Source organism: Diplotaxodon limnothrissa, linkage group LG18 (genome assembly GCF_057381915.1).
Source record: "Diplotaxodon limnothrissa isolate DT_005_m linkage group LG18, D_limnothrissa_male_GT1.1, whole genome shotgun sequence".
NCBI lineage: Eukaryota > Metazoa > Chordata > Actinopteri > Cichliformes > Cichlidae > Diplotaxodon > Diplotaxodon limnothrissa.
The window spans coordinates 14,040,152-14,066,436 of NC_140613.1; the positions used below are offsets into that span (position 1 = coordinate 14,040,152).

Here is a 26,285-nt window from a genome sequence, read left to right on the forward strand (position 1 = left end):
AGTGGAATGAAATTGACTCAGACAGGCTGATGCACTGCAAAAATGCCAACTGAAACAAGTCATTTTTTGTGTGTTTTGAAAGATGACACGAAGCCAGAATTTCAGATGAAAGGGATTCACAAGTTTCTTGTTGTTGTTCAGTTTCATTCGTCTCAATATAAACTTTAAACACACACACACACACACACACACACACACACACACACACACACACACACACACACACACACACACACACCCCACCACCTGAAGGTTTTGTTTCGTAAAAAAAGGGGGGAAATCTGTCTGAAGGCCCAAATTAATGATTTACTGGTACAACGCAGAGCATTTGTTTTCAAACTGATGTGGTCTAAAATAATTAATTGAAGGTGCAGATTTGGAGTAAATCGTTTGCAGTTACAGTGCATTATTTGTACGTGTTCGTTAATGGCCATAGTGCAGATGTCGCTAATTGAGTTTACATAAAGCCGATATGATTAATTAAAATTTCTGCTTATTTGAAAACATTACTGCAGTCAGTTAAAACGATTTTTGAGGCAAAACAAAAGAAACAAAATTAAAACAAATAAAAGTTTATCGGGGACGTTTACTGAGACATGATTGGAGTTCAGAGATTCAGTCTCCTAGCAATAAAGGTCAATTTAGCTATGCAAGGCAGCCAAATGCAATCTTTGCTTATTAAAAATAATATATGTCTACTTCTCCTCACAAGGCGTCCCGCTTAATCTAAGATTAATTGAAAAGACGGCAATTACAGCCACATAGATATTTTATAGAAAGCCAGTGAATTCAGGAGATATGTCATCCAATGATGTCATCCGGATTGCTCCTATAAATACAGGAAGTTGCGGGGGGAAACACGTCACAGCTGAACGCTTTCGTATTTGGAGAGGTGAGTGTGTTAACGCGGTGAATGTAAATTTTTATTGTATTTATTTATTTGAGCTTATTTAATGAATGTGAATAATATATTATAAAAATATTGTAAAAAAAATCAACAGTGTTGACTCTTATGTGCATTTCCACGCATTTAAAGTTTGTTTACGTTGCATTGCATTGTGATAAATTTCACCACAAGCTGAAAGTCCAGCACTGGCAGCAGAAATGCATTTTTGTCAGGTGAACAAAATGCATCAAAAACTATGAATCCTAACAACATGCCTTAAAAAGAGACGATGACCATCAATATGCAACGAAATGAAAGTTTTGGATAGTTTGATGTGAACTTTTTACTCTTCCTTGTTCCTCCCGAGGAGCAACTGTGATGCACTTCATGTACTTCTGCACAATGTTGGTGACTGCTCATAAATTCTGTTGATTTTGTAACTTTAACCGAATGCTGAATGATTTTTGGATGTTTCTCCTTTATTTCTGCATTTACTGATAACCTTTCCCTTCAACCCAACCACACACACACACACACACGCGCGCGCGCACTCCCGAAAACTCGTTATGGATCGAAATATTCGTGAAGTAATGTGTTAATGTTTTGTGATGTGTTTGTCGCAATAAAATGTAGAGGCTGTGAGAGGCTTCATGTGGTAGCCCAGCTTCTCAGCTTTCTGTGAAAGTGATCGACGGCAGACGGCAATTAAGAAAAAATAATAATGGTTAGAAAAAAAAAAGAATATAAGAATGCCCCGAGCGTTTTTATGTATTTATTTTTAGGAAAATGAATCGTGAAATATCCTCGAAGGTGACACAGGGCTATCGTAGCGACCACAGACTCAAGTTTCCAGCAAGCCATGTTAAAAATACACACGCCTACATTGAAAATAATTATAATAATAATATTGAAGAACTCTAAAATTTGATTTTGAAGTTCTGTGTCTAAAAAGATTTTCCTGATAAAATTTAATTTAATTTCAGCTGATCAGATGGTTGATTTGTGTCAAATGCCCACAAGCTGTTGGTTATCATCCAAATCCCACAGCTCCCGGTGTGGGAAAAAAGTGAATCCGACAGTCCAATTCACAGAGAAGCAAAAAAGAAAAACAATAAATAACAACAACAACAACAACAACAATAACTTCAGATACATTTCCAGTGTTTTAAAATTATTCCGTACATGCCTTTCTTTCTCTTCCGATGATGTGATTTAATTTAACGGAGGGTACACTTGCTGATACCGTCTTAGTCGGGACATTTTTACAGTTACTTTTTTCAAAGTGATTTAAAATTTCATGTGAAGTTATTCTGTTTATTTAACTGAAAAAAAGTGGGAAAGGGAAGGTTCCTCCTTTTTATGTCATCGCGATAAAGAACAGTTCGCCCTCCATAGCGCATTATTGTTATTAGTAGTATTATTTGTGCGGTTTAGACGTATAACGAATCCGGGGTTTTATTCTCATTATTCATTTTTTTCTTTACTGTATCACTATCAACGATGAAACAATAAATATTACAATTCCCTGTTTTAGTTAAACTCTCAGCAGTTTCACCTTATTGGCGCTGCAGGATTTACGTTTTGAAGAAAGATTGAATTAGCAGAAAACAACTCAGGCTAACTGTACAGCTTTTAACATGAACGACGTGAGAACCTGAAGAACTCTTTGTTCAACTCGTCGGAAGTTAGAGGACCGAAAGTGAAAAGTTTGGCTATAAATCATCACCTAACTGTGTGTGTGTATATATATATATATATATATATATATATATATATATATATATATATATATATATATATATATATATATATATATATATATATATATATATATATACATATATGTGTGTGTGTGTGTGTGTTACAAATAAAGTAAGACTTAAAGTAACTGCGCAAATTTTGTCGGTGCATTTGATAAATGTCCAATTCCGTCATGGAAAGTTAAGTAGGTGGAAAAAAATCGCAAATCGGGAGTGACAGTCAGATTTCAAACTTCTAAGTGGTTTCACAAACCAGACAAAACCAAACTCATTTTATTTTTGTTATTTACGTTCATGTCGAAAGTATAACTCTAACTGTATTTACAGAACTTTATTTCCAAAAAATCAAGAAACATCCTCTCAAAAAACAAAAAACAATCAAATAAAAAAACCCACAAAAAAACAGTGAAGAAAAACTCAATTTAAAATTTATTTTAACTAAAAAAGAGTTGCTAGAGCTCCCCTCTAACCCACACCCGTTTTTTTTTAAATTCGCAGTCCTAGTCCAACTAACACGAGTGTAGGTGTGTATGTGTCTGTGTCTGCGAGCGTGTTTTTTTTTTTTTTTTTTGAGGAGAAGCAGGTTCAAATCCCTCGTGGAGCTCCCTACAGAAGCTGACGAGGGTGAGTGGGAGTATAGGGAGGAGGGTGCCACACGCCCACAGGGTTCAAAGGGCGGCGTGCTGCAGTTTAGCACGGGGTCAAACGTGTACAGGCGCATTCAATTCATGCAGCTCATTAAGCCTGGTGGCAAGAGCGAGAGAGACAGTTGGAGAAAGAAGTAAAGGAGAGAGGGAGAGGGGAAGAGAGAAAGAGGGGGAGAGGGTGCGAGCGAGCATATGGCCCGGCTCTGTGTGGGAGGTGAAGGACAGTAATGTGGGGTATATAGGTACTGTACGGAGGTACATTTGTAATCGGAGACGTGGTGTCATAATTAGTGCAAAAACAATCATCGCGTTTCTATAGCGATGAGTTGCAAAATGACAATGATCATCAGAGAAGTTGTGAAGAGTTTAGTGCAATCTCCACGCGCAGAAAAACGCGTGCGCAAAAAATGCATCTTTATATATAAAAATATACTGCTTTGTGATATATTATGGTAATTTATTGTAATCAGGAACATTTTCCTGCGATGTCTGAAAATCTGAGCACCAGTCAAGAAAAATGAAAATAATGTTCCCCGCCATGTCGGCAAGCATCCTCAAATTTTGTGCCATTCCCAAGCCCCAGATGGTGTGGGATGGGAAACGTTCCCCCATTAAATTCCTAATAATCATTTCTCCTGCGGAATCGGGGGTGGTGGCAGTGGGGATGGAGGAGGGCTGGGTGCCTGTGTGTGTGCAGAAGAAGGGTGTGGGGGGTGTGGGGTGGGGATGAGAAGTAAGGATTGGGATGGTGGGTGAGGGGAGTAGAGGGATTTGGTGTTTTAATTAGACAGATTTAAGGAGCTGGAGCCCCCCTTTCTCCTTTAAAGTGTGTGTGTGTAGAAACACTCTGATTCATTTATGCTTATATTCCTGTGAGTGTGTGAGAAAAATTATACGTATGAGCAGAGGCTTCGGTGTGCGTGGATGTGTGTGTGGCGCAGGTCACGCCAGGGCTGATGCTGCAGCAGAGGAGGCCTGACACTCCAGTACTACGGGCCAGGATCTCATTAACGTGTCAGATTGGTGGATCAGTCTCTCTGGCAGCCAGCCCGGCCTCTCACAGGAAGTACTTTCTCTCTATCTGTGAACTTGGCACTGAAAGGTTAGACAGGGAGGGAGATGTGGGGGATATATTGGCCTCAGGGAGAGAGGAGAGGAGAGACAGAGGCATTAATTATAGTATTTGGTCAGATTGGATAAATATTGGGTAAAGGATTGCAGTTTAAGAGCCGCTTTTATCCGTTGGGGAGTAGAAATGCATGAAAATAGTAGCGCTGATGATTTCCACGGAGTGAAATCAGACAGAGAGAGAGAGAGACAGACTGACTTCTGCACTTGTGCTGTTTTGGAGGTGGAGATATGCTAAGCATGTGACAGGAGCATCTGTCACTACATCACCTTTGTGCTTTGTGCTCTTTGTCTAGGGGTACTGTAGTTGAGTGTGTGCGAGTGAGCGTGTATGGGTTGTGTGTCTGTGGCTACAATACCAGAGAGTATAGGGTGGGTTTTGGAGCAGGTGGGAAACACATAGGGGTGTGATCCTCTGACACCCCAGCAACACCCTATTTCAGGGCAGAAAGAGACGGGTGCTACTGGGTGATGTGGTTTCATTCCCTCGACTGTGAATGCGAGCATCTGCTGGATAGATAGATAGATAGATAGATAGATAGATAGATAGATAGATAGATAGATAGATAGATAGATAGATAGATAGATAGATTCAATATTACTTTCACATGAGAAGTAAGTAAGATGGATAAGTCAGATGATGAGTAATGTGATAAAGGGCAAAATTTATGAGCATGGATATTGTGTAAATCCTCAGATGCACCCAACTGCTCCAGACAACTGTCATAAACAATCAAAAAGAAATGTTTCACTATTGCTGCGAAAACGCTCATAACTGCTGAATTACTCGCCAGATCATTTTGCATTTCAAGGTTCAAGGTTCTTTATTCGTTTATACAAGTATAACACACAGTGAAATGTAACCTGACACACTCCTCGACTTGTGCAAAGGGGGTGGGGAGAGAACATTATATATAATACATACATTGGGTGAATGTGCAGTAGTAGCATGTATGCAGCAAGCAGGTGAATTCTGTATATTAAGCGAATTAAATAAGAGTAGACAATCTGAGGAGTTTACAAAATAGACAATATGAACATATTTAAAATTAAAGGAATTTGAAATGTACATTGTGCTGGTGGGTTTAGAGTGTCTAGAAGAGACTCCTGTCTCAGTCATTTTACATGCGGCTTGTACAATGTTGGATAACATGTTGGTTAAATTTAGCACAGCAGAGGACACACTGGTCAAGATCGGTCACTATAATATTTTATTATTATATTTCCAGGAGTAGTTTGACAGGTTTAACAGTTTGTAAAGTGCGCACACGACTGTGGACATGAGTGAATTTTGAATGCATATTTCTTTTATGTCTTTGGACTCAAAACAATTGGAAATGCAGAGGATGGTTCAAACATACATGTTTCCCATTACTTTGCAAATCAACTGAAGAATCGGTGAAGGGACGAGCGCTGATGAGAGTCTGTGACCAAAGGGACAGGAGATACAGGATGTCCAGAGAATCACAGCACTTTTTTTCTTCGTGTTACGCTCCATTGCACTTAGCAGACCATTGTTTTTTGTCCATACTACACGTTGCTTTGTTCTTTACAGTTCTGTGTCATTTTTTTGTTTTTCTGAAACTGTGTTGGACAAATAGCTGTATGCAAATATATTTCTCCTCACATTATATGCAACTGACAGACTTCCTTTTCTTAACAGAAATAGAATGTGAAACATTAAGTTCTTGAAATCAGTATCTGAAGGTTATTCACTTTCCTACACTAACCAAATTAACTATCCTCAGAAAAAAATGGCATTTTAATACAGCAGGCATTCGGTTACACTGATGAGACGCAGGGCGAGACTGCAAGAAAATCTAAATGTGAGAGACGCACCTTCAGAATCCACTGTCATTCTGTTAAAGTGAATATTTTGATTGCCTTGGTTTACACACAGCTCCAGGAGCTTTTTATTGTGTAGGCAATGCTTGACTTCACTGTGAAACACTAGTTATAGTTTTAGGTTAGTTTAGTGAAATGCATCCTCAGAGCTGTAGCTACGCGATCTCTAACCGAGGCAAGCAGACAGGGTGTTTCTGAAGAGCAGTGTTTAGGTCATGTTTGTTATCTTGGTGTTCTGGAGAATTAATCATATTACTCACTGTTCACTAGCTCAAGCAGTCATCTGTTAAAATAAAAAAATAAAAAAAACCATTCAGCTCTTCTAAATAAGGAGAGAAGAATGTTTTTCTCAGTTGCTTTGGCTCAATTCTTGACAAAATATGCGAACGTTTTCACAACATTTTGATGCTTGTTCACAGCAGAAAGAGTTTTTCTCATTCTTTGTTACAATTTGCAAACATTTTAACACATTTAGGCAAATGAAAAAGTGCAACATGAAAAAAACATCCTGGGTTTTTGCATGTCCAAAATAAGTTATGCTTCTCAGTTGAATAGTTTTACCCTCCAAAATATGTTAGCATCGTGTAAATTCTAATCTACCAAATAAGTAAATTATTTTAAGTTCCACAGATACAAATTGTGTCTGTAATTATTGTAGTTTCATTTCACTGGGGTTGGAGGAGAAAGTGAAGTCAGAATGTGGAGAAAACAACCAGTGAAACATTGAATCTCTTCCATTACTTTGTAAGGGAGAGCTTTAGGTGTTTGCTGAGAAACTGGTGCCAAATGTACAGTAAGTCAGCTATTCCCAGGAAATTTTTTTCCTGTAATATAATGTGGAATACATGTAGGCGGGCTTTTGCTTTGAAAAGAAGAATGTATTGTGTTGATCTCATGAATCAGCATCTGAAGATGCTTGAGTTTCATACACAAAAGCAGTTATCCTCCAAATCATAGTTTTGGACAGCAGGTATTCAGTGTTAGAGGAGAAAACATACTGCGGGGAAAGACTCTTATTCAATTTAGAAGATGCGAAAGGCAAGTCTAAAGTCTGCTGAGAACTTCAAAAATGAGACATTGAGAAAAACTGGAAGTTGATGGGAGAATGACTGAAAAGGCAACATTGATAGTGAACAGCTACCTAATCCTGTTAACCCACTGATGTCTAAGCATTCATTGGGGATGAACCTGAATGAAACATTTAATTTTAGGGAGAAAAAAGTCAATCAGATAACAAAATTAGTCTAACACACGCAACCTCCCCAAAATGAAACAAAACAAAACAGAAAACATGCCTATTCCCATTTCCACAAGGGTCATGGTTTGGGGCAATGACAGCTTAGACATCAGGACCACTATTTCTGTGAATTCTTTGAGTGGTATTGGATAAGGTAAGTGTCACACAACACAGTAAGAAAACTGTAAATGCAAAGAAAACTCCACATTAAATAAATACCTAGTTTATTACCCTTAATAAAATAATATTTACAGAGACCATCGTTATAGAGTGACATTTCAATTTACTAGTCCAGGATGCTAAGTAATAAGTACTCCCCATGATACATGGTTTAGATTAAATGTATCAAAATAAACCTTTTTCCATTTTTTGTCAAATAAATTATACATTTTCTATGTAATTATCTGTAAATCCATTTTAAATGATTATGTTGAGATGTCTCAAACGTTACCTGTGGGATCTGTAGGAATTTCTGTTGGTAGTGTTTGTGAGAGCAAACTGACTTTGTTATGAGAAAACACTCTATTTAAGACAATGAAGATTGTTACTATCCATATGGATATTTTTCAACATAGATAGATAGATAGATAGATAGATAGATAGATAGATAGATAGATAGATAGATAGATAGATAGATAGATAGATAGATAGATTCAATATTACTTTCACATGAGAAGTAAGTAAGATGGATAAGTCAGATGATGAGTAATGTGATAAAGGGCAAAATTTATGAGCATGGATATTGTGTAAATCCTCAGATGCACCCAACTGCTCCAGACAACTGTCATAAACAATCAAAAAGAAATGTTTCACTATTGCTGCGAAAACGCTCATAACTGCTGAATTACTCGCCAGATCATTTTGCATTTCAAGGTTCAAGGTTCTTTATTCGTTTATACAAGTATAACACACAGTGAAATGTAACCTGACACACTCCTCGACTTGTGCAAAGGGGGTGGGGAGAGAACATTATATATAATACATACATTGGGTGAATGTGCAGTAGTAGCATGTATGCAGCAAGCAGGTGAATTCTGTATATTAAGCGAATTAAATAAGAGTAGACAATCTGAGGAGTTTACAAAATAGACAATATGAACATATTTAAAATTAAAGGAATTTGAAATGTACATTGTGCTGGTGGGTTTAGAGTGTCTAGAAGAGACTCCTGTCTCAGTCATTTTACATGCGGCTTGTACAATGTTGGATAACATGTTGGTTAAATTTAGCACAGCAGAGGACACACTGGTCAAGATCGGTCACTATAATATTTTATTATTATATTTCCAGGAGTAGTTTGACAGGTTTAACAGTTTGTAAAGTGCGCACACGACTGTGGACATGAGTGAATTTTGAATGCATATTTCTTTTATGTCTTTGGACTCAAAACAATTGGAAATGCAGAGGATGGTTCAAACATACATGTTTCCCATTACTTTGCAAATCAACTGAAGAATCGGTGAAGGGACGAGCGCTGATGAGAGTCTGTGACCAAAGGGACAGGAGATACAGGATGTCCAGAGAATCACAGCACTTTTTTTCTTCGTGTTACGCTCCATTGCACTTAGCAGACCATTGTTTTTTGTCCATACTACACGTTGCTTTGTTCTTTACAGTTCTGTGTCATTTTTTTGTTTTTCTGAAACTGTGTTGGACAAATAGCTGTATGCAAATATATTTCTCCTCACATTATATGCAACTGACAGACTTCCTTTTCTTAACAGAAATAGAATGTGAAACATTAAGTTCTTGAAATCAGTATCTGAAGGTTATTCACTTTCCTACACTAACCAAATTAACTATCCTCAGAAAAAAATGGCATTTTAATACAGCAGGCATTCGGTTACACTGATGAGACGCAGGGCGAGACTGCAAGAAAATCTAAATGTGAGAGACGCACCTTCAGAATCCGCTGTCATTCTGTTAAAGTGAATATTTTGATTGCCTTGGTTTACACGCAGCTCCAGGAGCTTTTTATTGTGTAGGCAATGCTTGACTTCACTGTGAAACACTAGTTATAGTTTTAGGTTAGTTTAGTGAAATGCATCCTCAGAGCTGTAGCTACGCGATCTCTAACCGAGGCAAGCAGACAGGGTGTTTCTGAAGAGCAGTGTTTAGGTCATGTTTGTTATCTTGGTGTTCTGGAGAATTAATCATATTACTCACTGTTCACTAGCTCAAGCAGCAATCGATAGATAGATAGATAGATAGATAGATAGATAGATAGATAGATAGATAGATAGATAGATAGATAGATAGATAGATAGATAGATAGATAGATAGATAGATAGATAGATAGATAGATAGATAGATAGATATTACATTCCCATTTGCAAGTGAGAAATAACCAACATTAAACATGTAAGAACAAGGAGGAACTTTCTCGGCTCATCTAGACTAATTAAATGGAGCTTTGTGAGGAGTCATTAGGTAGATAATTAACTATCTATTAGTATGGAGAAAGAATTCATTCATAATATCTATTCTTAAACCACTTGCTCCTCTGTCTTAACTCATAACGTATTGGTTCATAATCGCGCCTCCTTATGATTTATAAGAATATTGATCGAGCATCAAATATCACTTGTGTAGATCATTTCAGACGAGGTGTCACTCTCATGCAGTGAATGCAAAGTTAATAAAAATCTCATTTTGAAGTAGTTCTCTTCCCTGAACAGGATGTGTTTGTAAGATAAAACTTGGTACACATGCATCAGCTGGCAAAGAGCATCCACAAACAACAATGTGCATCAGCGAAATCCAATTAAATCTTTTCAATGAAAGAGACTACTTCTATGCAGTTTGCATTGTAAGAGATGCGGATGCACAGTTGGGGATTTTGTGGACGTTACGACTATAACAAATGTCCCAACCTGGCGTTAGAGTCTCATCGGTGTGTGATCTTGGTGCTGTAGAAAATCTTTCAGTTTCTTTTTAGTATTTAGTATTCTAGTCCATTCTATGCCATCACCAATCTGTCCCATACTGCCTTTCAAGTATTTCCTGTGGGACTCATGCTGTGTTCGCAAGGCCTCTCTCTCTCTCTCCCTCCCTCTTACACACACACACATACACACACACACATGCTCATACTGTGGTGACTGCAGCAGAGGGAAGTGAGCTGTCTGTGGAGGGTTGGATTCTTGGTGCCGGTCCAAAAATGTGTCACTTGGGACACGCATGGCCTGCTGGAGGCAGGAATTCTGTCGCTAATGGGCCCCGCAGCCGTCGGCACCACCTGGGGATATGGGAGATGGAATGGATGGATGGGGGAGGACTGAGGAGGATGGGAGGGAGAGAAGAGGGAGTTTATGTGGCACAATGTGTTGGTAACAGACAGGAGGACTTGAAACTGAGTATCTATCTATCTATCTATCTATCTATCTATCTATCTATCTATCTATCTATCTATCTATCTATCTATCTATCTATCTATCTTTCTTCACTGAGCTGTAAGAGAAACTTGTTTTTTTGTCTTTTTTTGCAAAAATGCAGAAATAAAAATGAAGCATTTCCAGATTCTATTAGACATAAACAAAGTTATTCGTCTTCAATATGTTCTTTGAACTTGTGAAATTAATGCATTTAGAAGGAAAAGTCAACATTTTTCCCTGCCATGAAAGGCAGCTTATAAAAAATGTGAAGGCATAAACAGGCAGGGCAGGTGTTGATGATGCAAATGAAACGGATGACAGATGGTGAGCCTCGCGATTGCTCACTGTGCAGATAATGGATGGAGGTAATCAAATTCCTCTGAGGCTTTGGGACTTTCTTCAGAACTTTCCCATCAATTGCACCATCAAACGGCACCATAGTCAAATATAGCCTCCCTCTACCTCAAAGAAGGGGTTACAAAGAAGTTACAAGATTTTATTTTCTGATATACTTGGGCGAGTTAGCGAGGCTAATGTGGCAGTCGCAGTATTCTGTTAACGTGCACAGAAATGTCAGAGCACGGGCTGAAAGAGGGAAGATGACTGGAAGGGAGATCCAGATTCCTCCACGGCAAACCAGGTTTTATTTTAATTTCAGACATGTCTGCGATGGAACAGGAGTTTGTGCCAGAGATCAGAGTTTTAACGATAATGTGCTGCTGCTTTAGAAAAGCAACAATCACATCAGCGGGCCAACAAAGCAAGTCTGCCGAGGATGCTCTCCGTTTGCATCCAAGCAAACTCCCCTTTCATGTTCTGTGATCGAAGCTTTCATGAATTTATTCACTTGAGCTGAGAGAGTTGTTACTTCAAACAGGAAGATCATGAAAATGTGTATCTGATCTGTACTTTTCATAGTCTCACTAGAGGGAAACAGGTTGCAGTTCTGTAAATTTCCCCATCATTGTGTTGACAGCCATTTGATTTTCATAGTGCCCAGTTTGAAGGTCAGTTTAATGGTCCATTTGTGTTTTGTATTCGTCTTGCTTCAGTGGAAGCTTCAAAACAAAGAGGGTCAGACAGCGCTATAAACGAGATTTTTTTATGAGTAAAACATGTCATTAAAAATGCAATAAGTCTTTCAACATATCACACAACTTGTTCTCCAAAGAGACTATCAAAGCAGTGCTGCAGAAATTAATTTGCAAACTTGGCTTAATTGTTATCAGTATGGAAGACAAACAGTTTTGTGTCAGACAAGGCTTGAAAATGCCAATTCTGTATCTGAAAAGCATTTTCCTGTCACAACACTCAAGAGCAGCATATTACTGCAACAATTCTCTTTCACACTTCGAGCTATGATAACAGCTTCAAGTGCCACACATATGTCTGCATAAAAAGTGAAGGAGAAATTATCACGGAGGCAAAGAGAGGAAAGTATGCTGAATATCGCAAGTTTTTATATGTCAAGCGAGGCATTTCTTTCCTCCTCTAAATGTGATAATTACTATTTCAAAATCTCGGGACAGTGCACCATATTGATTATGTTAAAGGTGCAAAGAAATATGCTTTGCATTATTGTCTATGTCGGGGGAAAATTCTATTGGTACAGCAGTTTTCTGACAGGCTGGAAAGTAACATGCTGGGAAGGATCTGTTTCTAATGGTGTTCAGCAGCTCCTAAATTAGAGGGAGAAAAAAAAAACAAGATGTGAAAAAGAAACATATTGTTAGAGAAAAATCATTTACAAGTATGTTTTCCTGTTTTTTCTGCCCAACCTGATCAAGGGCATGGAAGCCAAGTGAGTGTAATTAACTTTTCCCAACTAATCTCTCCCTCAGTTACCTTATTTGTGTGAAATTCCCAATTAACTATATCCTGACAAAATGACAAAACAATGCCATGTGAAATTTCTTAATGAATTCCTTTGTCTCTGACTGGCACAGATGAGGCATGAGAAAGGCACATGTACGGCGAGCATATTAGTTAGGCGAGCCCATGTGATGGTGCCCGTTCACGGCTGACAGAGTGTTGGTATCCTCGGGCATGGCTGCCAAGCTGCCAGTCTGTGCCGTCACACCTTGCTGCCTTTAAAGATTGCCCTGCAGAGACAGGGAGGGGGTACGGAGGGCCTCACGTTTTTAACAATGCACAGTCTGGCAACCCAGGAGGGTTTACAACTCAGGATCGGTGCCAAGAACTGCCCACCAGAGAGATAGGTGTGGGGGAGGGGGATGAAGAGAGTTATGGGTGTAGAGGAGCACGCGCACATAAAGTCAGGCCTCTGTTCGGCACATTCCCTCATGGTATGTGTGCATGCATGTGTACGTGTATGAATGCTTCTCCTCTTATCAGCGCGTGTTTGCGTATGTGAGGAAAGACAGCTGGGACCAATATTGGGGCGTACATCCAACAAAACTGTATGTCAAATCAATTCATCAAGCTTTCAGTGTGAGATGTTAAAGGAAAGAGGAAAGTGTGCGCACATAGATTGTAGCCTTAGCATTATATGCAGGCACACACACACACACACACACACACGCACTTTGCCTTTTCTCAGTAATCCACACAAATGGCAGTGGATGGCAGAATGTAAATGAGCTGGTTATTACACAGCAACGTTCATCAAGCTGAGCTGGAAAGACTTCAATGGCCCTGATGAATATGCATGCAAATTTGTTAATTAAGTTAATTATTCTGCTGAAAATTCATTTGTCTTCCCAAGGACATTTCTGCGATGATTTTAACATGTTTCCACCATTAGTCATGCACGGTGCTATCGAAAATCACTTCTGTTCACCTTTTGGAAAGTTGCGGCCAAAAATCGGAGATAGAACACCTACAAATGAGGAGGAGGAGGGACGAGGTAGGTAGAGGACAACATATCAGGGGCGTGAAGTGTGGTCGGAGGTAGACAGCAGCTGGTGCAGCCTGAGGCTAAGGAAGGGTAAGCCAAAAAGCAGGGTCTGTAGGATATTTGCTCAGTGAATAGAGCACTGAAGAGTCAGTGCCAGGTCTGGAGGTTCTCACTGGGACCATACAAGATAAAAATGTTTTCATTCATGTTAATGCAAAGCACTTTAAAGCAAAAAGTATGTCATGTAATATGATGCATGACGTGCACTTCATAATATAAATGATTAAATAATGACTTAATCTTTAATTTCCAGCAGCATATATACCAGGTGTTTTCCCATATGGTAAAATAGGTACAGAAATATATAAATAGGAATACAGCTGATCCATCATTGATCTAAGACATATTAAATATAAGTCATGTTAGTCTATGTCGATTAATGCTTTCATTTGTCTGCAAAACAACAGTGGAGGAAACGTTTCATGGCATATCCTGTGATGTTATTTTATGCCCCTTATATGAAGGTGTGACCAGAAATATAGCATTTCATACATGTTATGTTATATGTTATGTTAATAATAGAAAATTCAATCATATGCAAAATATATGTGAAAAAGTGTTATTAATTCAAATGTCATTTACAATTTATAATTATATAATTATATAATAACATAATATAATTATTAACAGTTATATTTTATTATCTAAATGCATAAATATATATGGAGAAAAAGTCTGCAGCTCCTTACATTTGTTGCTCTTTTAAACCATGATTTTGAATCCTGGCTTCCAGATTAGGTGACGTGATTGGTGGAACCTGTCTCATCTAAACCTCTGACCCTTGGGGCTTGCTCTTCTCTTCAATACTGGAGTGTGTGAGGTTTTCATGCCAAGCTTGAAAGAGGCCTACAAAAAAAGAAAATATTTTGGATGCCTTTCATCTGGAAGGGGATTTAAAGACATCTCCAAATTATTTGAGCTCAGTGATTGCACTGTCACTATGTGGGGTAAAATTTTAATGATTGCCAGTTTGTCCAGGACTGACTGCCCCAGTAAATTCATTCCCCAAAGTCTTCCCAATTGTCCAGCACAGGATCTGCAGGCAACTGTTGTAACAGTTGGTGTCAAAGTACACTTGTGCACAATCAGAAGGATATAGCACAATTTTTACTCGTATGAGAAACGTGTCACAGAAAAACCATTGCTGTCCATAAAAAATGAAAAACTCACAAACTCATTTCAGAGAAAGTTTATAGGCAAGTATCTTTTAAAATAATGTGTTTTGGACAGAGAAATCTAAGATAGAGCCGTTTGGCAGCAGTAAGAATAGTTCTGTTTGGCCCAGACCAAAGGCAGCTTCTCAGGAGAAGAGCTCCAACTGTGAAGTATGAAAATGTTATAGATTTAGGTTGTTTCACTGCCTTAGGCAATGCTAAGCTTCTAGTTACTGATTCAGCTTCAGAATTCTGCATCAAGTCACAGTATACTTTAAAGTGCTATGAGACCATCTGTCTGTAAGTTAAGACTGAACCGGAAGGGGACCTTTCAACAGGATGATGACTGTAAACCCACAAGCAAACATCTTGTCTAGGAATGAATGAAACAGGAGGAATAGAGTGTTATAGAATGGGCTAAACAAAGCCCAGAATTTGTATCCTACTGAAATGTTGAGGGAGAGACTTTAAACAAATGCATGTAACTAAATAGATACATTTAACTGAAAGACTGTTTCACCAAGACAGTTATGCAAAACACCTACATTCAGCTGTTTCTGTTAAAGGAGGTATTACCTACTTAAGAGACCAAGGCTGTACTTTTGTTTTCCACTGCAGAATGTTTAATATATTGATATTTTCCTTGAATAAATTATTGAAACTTTTATTCTGTTGCTCAGTCAGCACTGTTCCAAAGAGGATTAAATATTTCTTATTAAAATAATAATAATAATAATAAAATTCCAGAGGACTGTACTGATGTGGTGTACCTGCTTGCTTAGTTGTATTTATCAAAAGTCAAACGTATGCCAGTTAATTTTATCATACATACAGTGGCTTGCAAAAGTATTCGGCCCCCTTGAACTTTTCCACATTTTGTCACATTACAGCCACAAACATGAAACAATTTTATTGGAATTCCACGTGAAAGACCAACACAAAGTGGTGTACACGTGAGAAGTGGAACAAAAATCATACATGATTCCAAACATTTTTTTACAAATAAATAACTGAAAAGTGGTGAAGCGTCTGAAAAGCGTCTGAGGTGGTAGAGACGCTGACGGGCCTTTTTCACCACGGTGTTGATGTGACAGGACCATGACAGGTCCTGCGTGATGTGAACTCCGAGGTATTTGAAGCTGTCCACTCTCTCCACTGGGCACTCGTTGATGACAGGGGTCTGGTAGTTCCTCTCCTGCTTAGTGCTGAAGTCCACTATCAGCTCCTTTGTCTTACTGACGTTTAGAAGGAGGTTGTTCCTCTGGCACCAGTTCTCCAGATTCCTAATCTCCTTCAGGTAGGCCGTCTCGTTGTTATCAGAGATCAGGCCCACCACGACGGTGTCGTCAGCAAACTTGATGATGGTGGTGGAGCTGGTAGTGGCCACACAGTCATATGTGTACAAAGAGTACAGCAGGGGGCTCAGAACACACCCCTGGGGGGCTCCAGTGCTGAGAGTGGTGGAGGCTGAGACATGTCCGCCCATCCTTACTGCCTGTGGTCTGCCAGTTAGGAAGTTGGAGATCCACTGACACATAGATGAGCTGAGTCCCAGATGCTCCAGCTTGGTGGTGAGTGTGGAGGGAATTATGGTGTTAAATGCAGAGCTGTAGTCTATGAAGAGCATTTTAACATAATTCCCCTTTCTAGTGTCCAAGTGAGTGAGTGATGTGTGGAGGAGATGAGAGATGGCATCGTCTGTGGAACGATTTGGACGGTAAGCGAACTGTAGTGGGTCCAGTGTGTCTGGTAGTGAAGAAATGATGAAGTCTCTGACCAGGCATTCAAAGCACTTCATCACTACTGAGGTGAGGGCTACAGGGCGGTAGTCATTGAGAGAAGCAGGGTGGGGTTTCTTCGGGACAGGAACAATGATAGACTCTTTGAAGCATGTGGGGATCACCGACTGAGATAAAGAGATGTTGAATATCTCAGTGAACACAGGAGCTAGCTGGTATGCGCAGTCTCTGAGGATATGACCTGGGATGCTGTCTGGTCCTGCTGCTTTCCTGGTGTTCACTCTTTTGAAGGCTCTCCTTACTTCATGCTCGGAGATGACGAGCACGTTTCCGGTGCTGGCAGTATCTTCCTGTCTGCAGCCGTTAGCGCCGCTAGCACTAGCATTGTTGGAGTCCTTAGCTGCAGCCTCGAAGCGAGCATAGAAAGTGTTCAGCTCGTCTGCCAGAGTCACGGCCGCGTTCGTCATACCGGTTGTTGGTGCTTTATAGTCCGTTATTGTCCTTAGTCCCCGCCACAGGCTCCTAGAGTCACTCTGTTGGAGTTGTGACTCTAGTTTCCTCCCGTAGAGCTGCTTCGCCTCTTTCACCGCCCTCCGCACCTTATATGACGCGGCTTTGTATGGGTCCATGTCCCCCGTCATGAGTCCCGTGTTGTAGGCAGCGGTGCGGGATCTCAGAGCGTCGCGGATGGTTTTATCCACCCACGGCTTCTGGTTGGGAAACGTTGTGATAGTCTTTGTCTCCACGGTATCATCCGCTAGTTTCCCGATGAATCCCACAACCGCTTCCGTAAACACGTTGACGTCATCGTCGGAGCTGTTTCTGAATATGCCCCAGTCTGCGTCATCGAGTGCGTCCTGTAACGCGGCCACCGATTGATCCGTCCAGCGCGCGACCTTCCTCTGAACCGGAACTTCCTGTTTCAGCCTTTGTTTGTATTTTGGCATGAGGAAGATGGCGGCGTGATCAGATTTGCCAAACGGAGGGCGGGATTGTGCCTTGTAGCCGTCCTTGACCGTAGTGTAGCAGTGGTCCAGTGTCCTTTCACCTCTGGTGGGGCAGGTGATGTGTTGATAAAAGTTCGGCGCTGCGCGTTTGAGGTTGGCGCTATTAAAGTCCCCCGTCACAATAAGCGCAGCGTTGTGTCTGGTGCTGTGTGAGTGCCTCATGCAGCTCGCATAAGGCGGTGACCGTGTCCGCTTGTGGTGGAATATAAACGGCACTTATAATGACCGATGTAAATTCCTGAGGTAGATAAAAAGGACGACACATGATGGACAGTAGTTCCAGATTTGGTGTGCAGGAGCGTGTGAGAGGAACAACGTTCGCACTGTTGCACCAGTTGTTGTTCACCATTAAACACACGCTGCCTCCCCTTGACTTCCCCGAGTCCCGTGTTCGAAGTTTCAAATGTGGAATTTCTGGCTATCGCCTTCTTGCTGTTATTATAATTATATGTAACCACATTTGGGTTCAGCTTACATTGAGAAGTTACCTTAGAAACTTAACAGTGACTCAAAACAACAGAATAATGTGCACTAAAACCAGGAGAGATGTAAGACATCCAGTTCATATACAGATGTGTAATGTGCTTTGTTTCATAACATTTTTCTTTATGTAGTTATCCGTGCTGATCTACTTTTTGATCAAACTCTGATGTTATCATGTGCAGCTTTTGGGACTCACTCCTTAATTTATAGTCCTAGAGGTTGTCACTTGGTTGCATTCAGGTCATCATCGGCAGTTTTTCAGTCTTTTAATTCTGCATCTCTCCTCTGATCCATGATGAACTCTTCCACGATGCCAGAAGTAAGTAAACAGAAAAAAGGGGAAAACTTAGAAATGAGAGACATTAAAAATTAAAGTTAGAAAGTAAGAGAAGCTGAAAAAGTCCAGACACAAAACAAGCCAGATGGAAAATTTTGCAAGAAACATCAGGACGCACTGTTTGATACATCAAATGGCCATTCTGAGGCAGCTAGGCTAAGTCTGAATATCCAGATGTTTGATTTGTTAATTAAGTCTCCATAGTAGTTAATCATGTTGTTTTTTTTTCCATCTGACAACAGCAGGTAAAAAGAGGAGAATGACCCTACAATATAGAGATCTGATACATGTGGAGACAAGCTGCATTTGTTCTTTGTGGTTCATGTTTGAAAAACACGCCAGCAGCCAAAAAAGTTGTTCAGTCAACAAAATAAACACAGAAATCCACTCACAGCAGTGGAGTCATTTAGGGAATATTCATTTTTTGTCAGATCTGTTAAAGCATACATCTCTGTCTTCATTTATTTATGGCTCAAATGAAAGTACAATTGGTTCAGTTATACTGTGGAGAAAGAAGCAGCATAAACCTGTACCAACGTCCCCTCTAGTGGAGACTTGCAGCCTTGCAAGTGGCAAAGGACTCTTTCTGGCAGAAGACAGGCCAAGATGCTGGATGAAAGATAGCAAATGATCAATTCTAGGTATATTTTTTTTCTTAAGAGTGAACTTCAAAAGCTCCATGTCACCCACCTGAATTCTTGATTGAAAAACAATTGCAAAGTGTGTATGGTAAGTGTAAATTTAAGTATTTTACGCCTTAAAACAAAAAGGAAAGACAAAAAGACTCCCATGACAAATTTGATCAGGATTAGGTGCATTAGTGAAATGTCTTACATGCCACTGTGTGTCACGAAATGATAAGTCATCTATATTTGTCTCTCTAAAACAGTTGTTTGTAATTATAAGGCTGACACACTTAATCGATTTGCACGCATTTCCCTGACAGTCCAGATTAACAAGCAATAAGACTTTATTAGCAATATGCACACACGCACTTACACATTTGCTAGGCATCAATTAAATTCACATATGGTTGGAGTAATTATCGTTATAGATAACTAAAATGAAAGGGGAGATATCAATGTGAAAAAGGAGGGTGAGTTGCCCTGGAGAAAAGAAGAGCAGGGAGTGAATGTGAGGGCCAGGGAGGCTAGTAGCAGAAACTCCATAAGAAAACAACAACAGCTGTTTCGCTCGTGGCTAAAAACAGGATTGAACAACAACATCATTTGCTAAGAAAATGATCTGGGAAAAGAGATTGTACTGGCTCAAAGATAAGAAATGGGATGACTCTGTGGGGTAGGTTTTAGACTTTTGTCTTTTCTCTGCAGTCTTTGATGTTATTAAATCTGTTGTTTTCTGTGAATGTAAAAACACAAATACAAAAAAAAGAAGAAAGAAGAGGAAACTTTTGTCTCCATGAAAGGATACAATCGGATCAATAAATACTTCTTTCACTTCCTTCTCAAATAGAGAAAAAGCTGATAACTCCAAAATTTGTTCAAGAGAATTGCTCAAATTGGTGTGGAAAGAGGAACCATAGGCTCTGATGGGTCACTGATAGTACACGTTAAAAAAGCCCATTATTTTTGCTGAGTTTTGCAAACATAACTTGATCATGCTACAGTATAATTTCATGTTTTGCTATTACACAAACAACATGTACTGAAATTATATCTGGCACAAAACCCTCCCTAATTCTCTGCCAGAGAAAGTGTGAACACACTCCCGACTGCTCTGCCCTTGACTTGTATCCATTCATCCAAGCGTGCTGGATGGTTTAGTTAATTAAGCTTAATCTAGCCCTAGAGACAGATATGAGTGCTGTTAGAGAGGCCCACTGAGCTGTCCCTATACACTCTTCTCAGGACCCCCAGTGGAGCCATCATGGCCTTACAAGTCAACCATAATCAAGAACACTGACAGACCCCAAAAGTGATGCATTACTTATATTAAAGTTAAAATATTTGGGCCATAAATAAACAGGGAATTGGTTCATGTAGTGTTCATATTACTGAAATAATATGGCATAACTGACTTTCTCCCAAACATACTTTGAGGTAAATGCAGGGATGTCAGAATGTTCATTTGACTTTAATCAATTATATGGAGAATTTATTATTCTACTGATAATTCAGAGAGTTAATTTGTTTTGCATGTGTGTCAAATAGTGAAGCTCATGCCAGAGAGAATAGAAAACTAATATAATATCTATGCTATTGCAAAAATTACAGATTGAAAATATGTTGTGAGAGACACAACACAAAACACGGATCTTTAACAAATGCAGTTGTTATGCTTTATAACACTCTCAGTCATTTTGTCTTGTTGTGCTTTTTTATTGTTAAATTGAAAATATAGGGCTAAATTGTATAAACACCATGTATAAAATCTAATTTTAAGTTTGTTAAATCAAAGCAAAAATATTAACAATATTAAAATAAAAATAATCACAAATAATAACATTGAATAATGATGTCTGTTTTCTCTGTAGAAAAACACACAACAAGACATTTCCATCTACATTACTTTCTGTCATTACGGTCATTTTTGTTGCCACCTTGTGGGTTGATTTGTTCAGTACAGTAATTACAGAATTACAGTGATAGTAACAATTAGAAGAACTACAACTGAGAATATACAAAGGTTTAATTTTAGAATTTTCACATTTTTCTCTTTTACACATATGACAATGAATGAGCTGGGGTTTTTTGTGTTTGTTTGTTACCCTTGATGCCTTTCAATGTGTGTTATTTTGAAATTCTATTAAAATTAAAGACTAGCCTACAGTTTAAGATGAAATATTATTATTGTGTTGCAGATGAAGGTTTGGTTTAAGCAAGACAGGTAAAGTAAATTGGTAATCCCTCCATATTTTAGAGGTTGAATTTTGTCTTTGGAAAAGCAAAAATCTGATCAGTGAACAGTTAGATTACCAGCACTGATGTAACCTGCAGTTATGCTATCATTCATGACATGCATATCAGAGATAAAAGATGGTAATAGTGTTACAGTGTTATAGTAATAAATAATAACAATAGTAGTAAAATGCATCTTGTACGTTTCATTCTACTTGAGATACAAATTATAATAATAATAATCTAAAATAGTGATTTCTTTCTTTCTTTCTTTCTTTCTTATTTTTTTTAATATTCTGTGTAATGTCCATGTCCAGGATCATATTGTTTCATATGTTTGTAGGAGCTTTAACACATAAAATTGAGATAGCTACAGTTTCCTACTAGTATGAAACAAGCAGAGCTTAACAATAGCCAACTGCAGCTACAAGATAAACTGATGAGCTTGTTCATTGTTTTTAAACTAAATCATTTGCAGTGATACGGTTTTCCTTCATTATAATCTACTTTAGCTATAGGCCTAAAGTGAATTTTTTCAAGTCACATGTTTTTTCTGATAAATTTTAAGTCATTCTTGCTCTTTCCTACAAACAGTACTGTAACCAGCATATATTTGATCAACCTTTGTCGTGCAACATAATATAGAAAGGAAAAAAGTTTGAAAAAGTGTCCTATCACAACTAAAGGAGTCGTTGTCAAAGGTCAAAGGTCAGGGAAAATATGAGCTGTCTGCATTTTACTGACATATACTTCAATTAATATTGTTGACTTGTACTACAATAATGTTCCTTTTGCTGTTTATTTATTCATATAATCAATCAAACATTGTCAGAGCACTTATTTTTATTTCTTTTTTTAAAATTCATTTTCATTTTCAATCTTAGAAATCAAATGTCCAGTTTTAACTCTGTTATAAACATCTGCCATTAATTTCATTGTTGTTTGTTTTTGTTAAAGCAAAACAAAACAAAACAAAGTACCAGAGTGTAGCATCAACTAGCTTTAGTCATTGCAATTTTTTCAGTGCAGCTCATTGTAACATACTCAAATCACTATTTAGATAAATGAAAGCAGCTTCACAGCATTTCAGAAACAGCAAATGAAATGCAGGAATGAGATTCAGATTTCAGAAACATACATTTTTGACTTGGCAAATAAAAACATGTAAGATAGATAAAATATATAAGCTAAGGCAAATATGGAAAAGATGAGAATTAAAATAAAAACAATCTTGATCACAACAGAGTTTGATCAGAAATGTGATCGGCACGGATATTTACATAAAAAAACAAAACGTTACGAAACACAGCACGTTACACATTACACGTATTACGCGAGGTCATCCAAGTTCAACCAGCCCCTTTCTTTAAAGTGAAAAGGTTGTGAAACATAAATTAGTATTGGATATTTTTTTATCACGGTCACACTCTTAAAAAGCAAAAAACTAGGTTAACTTATAATAGTTAAAATAAATTGGCATTCTGGTGGAGAAAAAAAACCTTTGAAAAATACAAAACTATTAGAACAATTTAGGCATGTTTCCTGTTAGAAAAACTAAATACATGGAACTGTCGAGCCTCTCAAGTTTAATACAAGAACTCCAGCAACCTCACTCACAAATGAATGAGGCACAAGAAACCTGGCCTTGTTGTAAAGTTTGGCGGTTTGCGTATCTTTGGTATATTTGTCAGCACTAACCACTGCATAATATCCTCCTCAATCCTCACATTAACAAAAATCAGTCTCTGTTATAAACAGGTGCTATTCAATTTAATTGTTGTTTGTTTTTATCTAATCTAATTAGAGATCTAGTAATATCTTATCGGAACTAAAAACATCTAATCTAATGCTAAGCATCACAAATTCAGATTTCTTCTGTATTTTTTAGAGAAATGAATGCAACTGAACTCCCATCGTTACTAACGTCTCTGCTTTGTGATAAAGGATTATGTAGCATGGAGAGATTCCTCCTAAAACTTTGTGCTCCAATTATATGGAACAGAGGACTAAGGCAACAGCAGAACTGAGATAGAGGATAAAGGATAAACCAAGAAAGGTGCAATGCTTCCATCACTGCATGTGTGTGTTTCACAAAACCCCAGATTATAAATGACATTACAGAGTCGCAGACGTGCACAGGAGTCAAACAAAGAAAAGTCCCAAAAGTTATCCCTAAAATCACTTTTGAAGGCAGTTGCTGCCTGTTTATCTTGCCCTGTTTCATCATTATCCACATGTGGACATGACAGAATGTAGTGATAAGGAAAGGAATGAGAAAAAAAAGGCAAAACTCTGTGTAGACTCGAGCTTGGGTCCATTCAAACAGACACAGTTGAACCTCAAATATGACTTCGGTATACATGAACTGCTTAATGCTTGCAGCAGCACATACCAGCCATACCAAGATGCTAGTAATGAGGACACCACATTTTCTTGAGACCTGTGCACACAGACGTGAAACCTGAACAAAAGAAAAATAATAATGCAACGACATGACAGTGAGGATTAAAATAGAGGCGTACAGTCCTAGATAATAAACTGCTGTCATGAATCCACAGACCCACTCTCCAAAGATCCAGCTACGGAGTAAATTACAGGCCTCAAATGGCAAGGTCACAGTGATGCAAAGGTTAGATATTGTAAGTTGCAGAAGTAAGATATCGGGTGTGATCTTCCAAGCTTGTTCTTTTCGGATGACCCACATCAGGAAGCTGTTTCCGGACAGGCTGATGCAGAAGAAAATAATAATGGCAGCAGCACAATAGCATTCGAGCGCCGACAGTGGAAAGTCATCCTGACTGCTTTCAGTCTCATTAAAGAATGTAAACTCGTCACTGCTCAAGGCCATTATTTACTTGTTGAGGTCTTGTAAGGAAATAGCTGCTGACCTATTGAAGAAGTAAAGATATAAGGTTAGTTTTTTTTAAATATACATAAATGATTACATTTTTTGTTGTGGTTTAAATCTATCAGACAAATCTCGATAAAAACTAATCCAGTCCAGTGTAATAGACACAACACTATACAAACTTCAACAGTGTTGAAAGTTAAAGGTTATGATTTGGAAATCTGTTGTTTGGAGCGACTGTTGTGTTATACTGTAATGTTTATAAGAAATACCATGAGTGCTTTTTAATGTAATAGCAGTTAATTCAAAGTAATCATAATATTTATTCAACATGTAATTTTTGCGCTTGTATCCTATCCCCATCTATTCCTGTGAATTATAATGTGTAGTAAAGGTGAACACAGTGGCATCAGTTTTGTCTAATTTAGACACCGGTTCTTTTCATCCACCTTCCACGCACTGCTGTCAGGTTTCAGGACAATTCTATAGCACGAAATGCATCTCTCTTCATTCTAATTACACTCAGGACCACCTGCCAAGTGCATGTACATTCATTCTGCTCCTAGAAGGGCTCCCTTTGGGGATCTGCCAAGTCCAGAAGCCACTGCAGCTTGTTGCTTCATGATCACTAAACATTGTAATGTGTAGTTGGGTTTGGGATCCCTACTAGTGAAACCATGATGAAGCTCAACCTCAACCTAGACTTTTAGTCTAATTAAGAGTTTAAGATCACCGTTTGAGGCTTTTCTTTATGAGTCTTTGTGAGGACATTACTGTTGATCTAGCAAAGAAGTGAGAATATATTATTGTTATTATTATTAGTAGTAGTATATACATTAATAAAGTAATTATTTTTTAGGCCAACCTAGATAAAGACTAATGTAGCCTAACGTAACAGATCCTATCTTTTAATACACAGCTTGAACTGCTTTAAGTGTTTAAGAGGTTGTGTTATACTGCCTTTTTTGTAGGGCAAACCATAAACAGTCAAAGTGATCAGAATGCTTATTAATGATATTTATTAGAAATATCACAATTCCGTATATATCATGCCTTTAACTTAGAATGAACCACATAAAATGAAATGTGCTAAAGCACTATAATACCCATAAATGGCACATAAACCTATTCTGTAAGAGTTATAGTGAGTCATTAAAAAAATTGTCACAACAAGTGTTATTGTATGCATAGCAACATCAAAATGTTTTTTTTTCATGGTGATGATTTAAGAGTCTATCTATCAGGTGATCCAGGTGATCCAGGTGATCGATATATGCATTTTTTTTTCTCTGCCCGTTCTGTTGGTTTTTGTCTTTTGCCCTTCTCCCCCGTCCCTCTTCTCAGCTGTTTCTCTTTCCCTCTTTCTTTCTCCCCTTCTTTCCCCCAGTCAAGTCTGTCCCGTATTCAGTGAGTGAAAATAAAATGAACAATAAAAGGTGAATCAAATGGACCATTACGGCAAAGCTGGGATGGTCAATTTGGTAAAGTAAATCCGTTGGGCATCTTTCTTTGCCTTTAGACAACAATTCTGATGGCAAAAGAGCCAAACGGGACAGGCAAAAAAAAAAGAAAAAAAAAAAGAGTCTATTTTAACTTTTTTTCCATTTTCATTATCATTCTTGTAATATAAGTTTCACTCCATATTCTTGGATTTTTCATTAAAGTTTTTCCCAAACGTTCCCATTTACACAAATCGACTCCTTACCTTGTGCATGTGCTCATGTGTCAGGCTAGGTCCTGCTCACAGCCTCTCTCAGTGATAGTGTTAATGCACGTAAACTTCTCACTAATTTCACTCTAACATGAACTAAAGAAAAGTGCTGTTTGAGCATTTTGTTTTTTCCAGTCCAGTTTATTGTGACATACCAAAATCATTTTGTGGGAACAGAGAAGTGAAAACAGCTTCCTGCTTAAGTTACATCTCTACACAGAGATCAACTCACAAAGAAAACAATAAGCAAATTTAAATTGCATTCAATTGAATCATACAAACATGATTAGAGTTTTGGGGACATAATTTGTTGCAAATTGTGCAAAATATAAGGTTAAAACAACATATTTCATG

The 26,285-nt window shown here is 38.3% G+C and overlaps 1 protein-coding gene across 1 annotated transcript; it reads right to left on the minus strand.

Moving 5' to 3' along the window:
* Positions 1–23,236: 23,236 nt before the first annotated feature.
* Positions 23,237–25,967, minus strand: LOC146613255 (chemokine XC receptor 1-like). The gene is made up of 2 exons (XM_085377763.1): positions 25,926–25,967; positions 23,237–24,260 (listed from the first exon to the last, which is right to left on the minus strand). The coding sequence occupies exon 2, from the start codon at positions 24,218–24,220 to the stop codon at positions 23,237–23,239; it is 984 nt and encodes a 327-aa protein (XP_085233889.1). The 5' UTR covers positions 24,221–24,260; positions 25,926–25,967.
* Between the last annotated feature and the right edge of the window lie 318 nt (positions 25,968–26,285).

Bases quoted from the DNA above. Each gene is read 5' to 3' on its own strand.
- LOC146613255 (XM_085377763.1), bottom strand. From the start codon at position 24,220: ATGGCCTTGAGCAGTGACGAGTTTACATTCTTTAATGAGACTGAAAGC.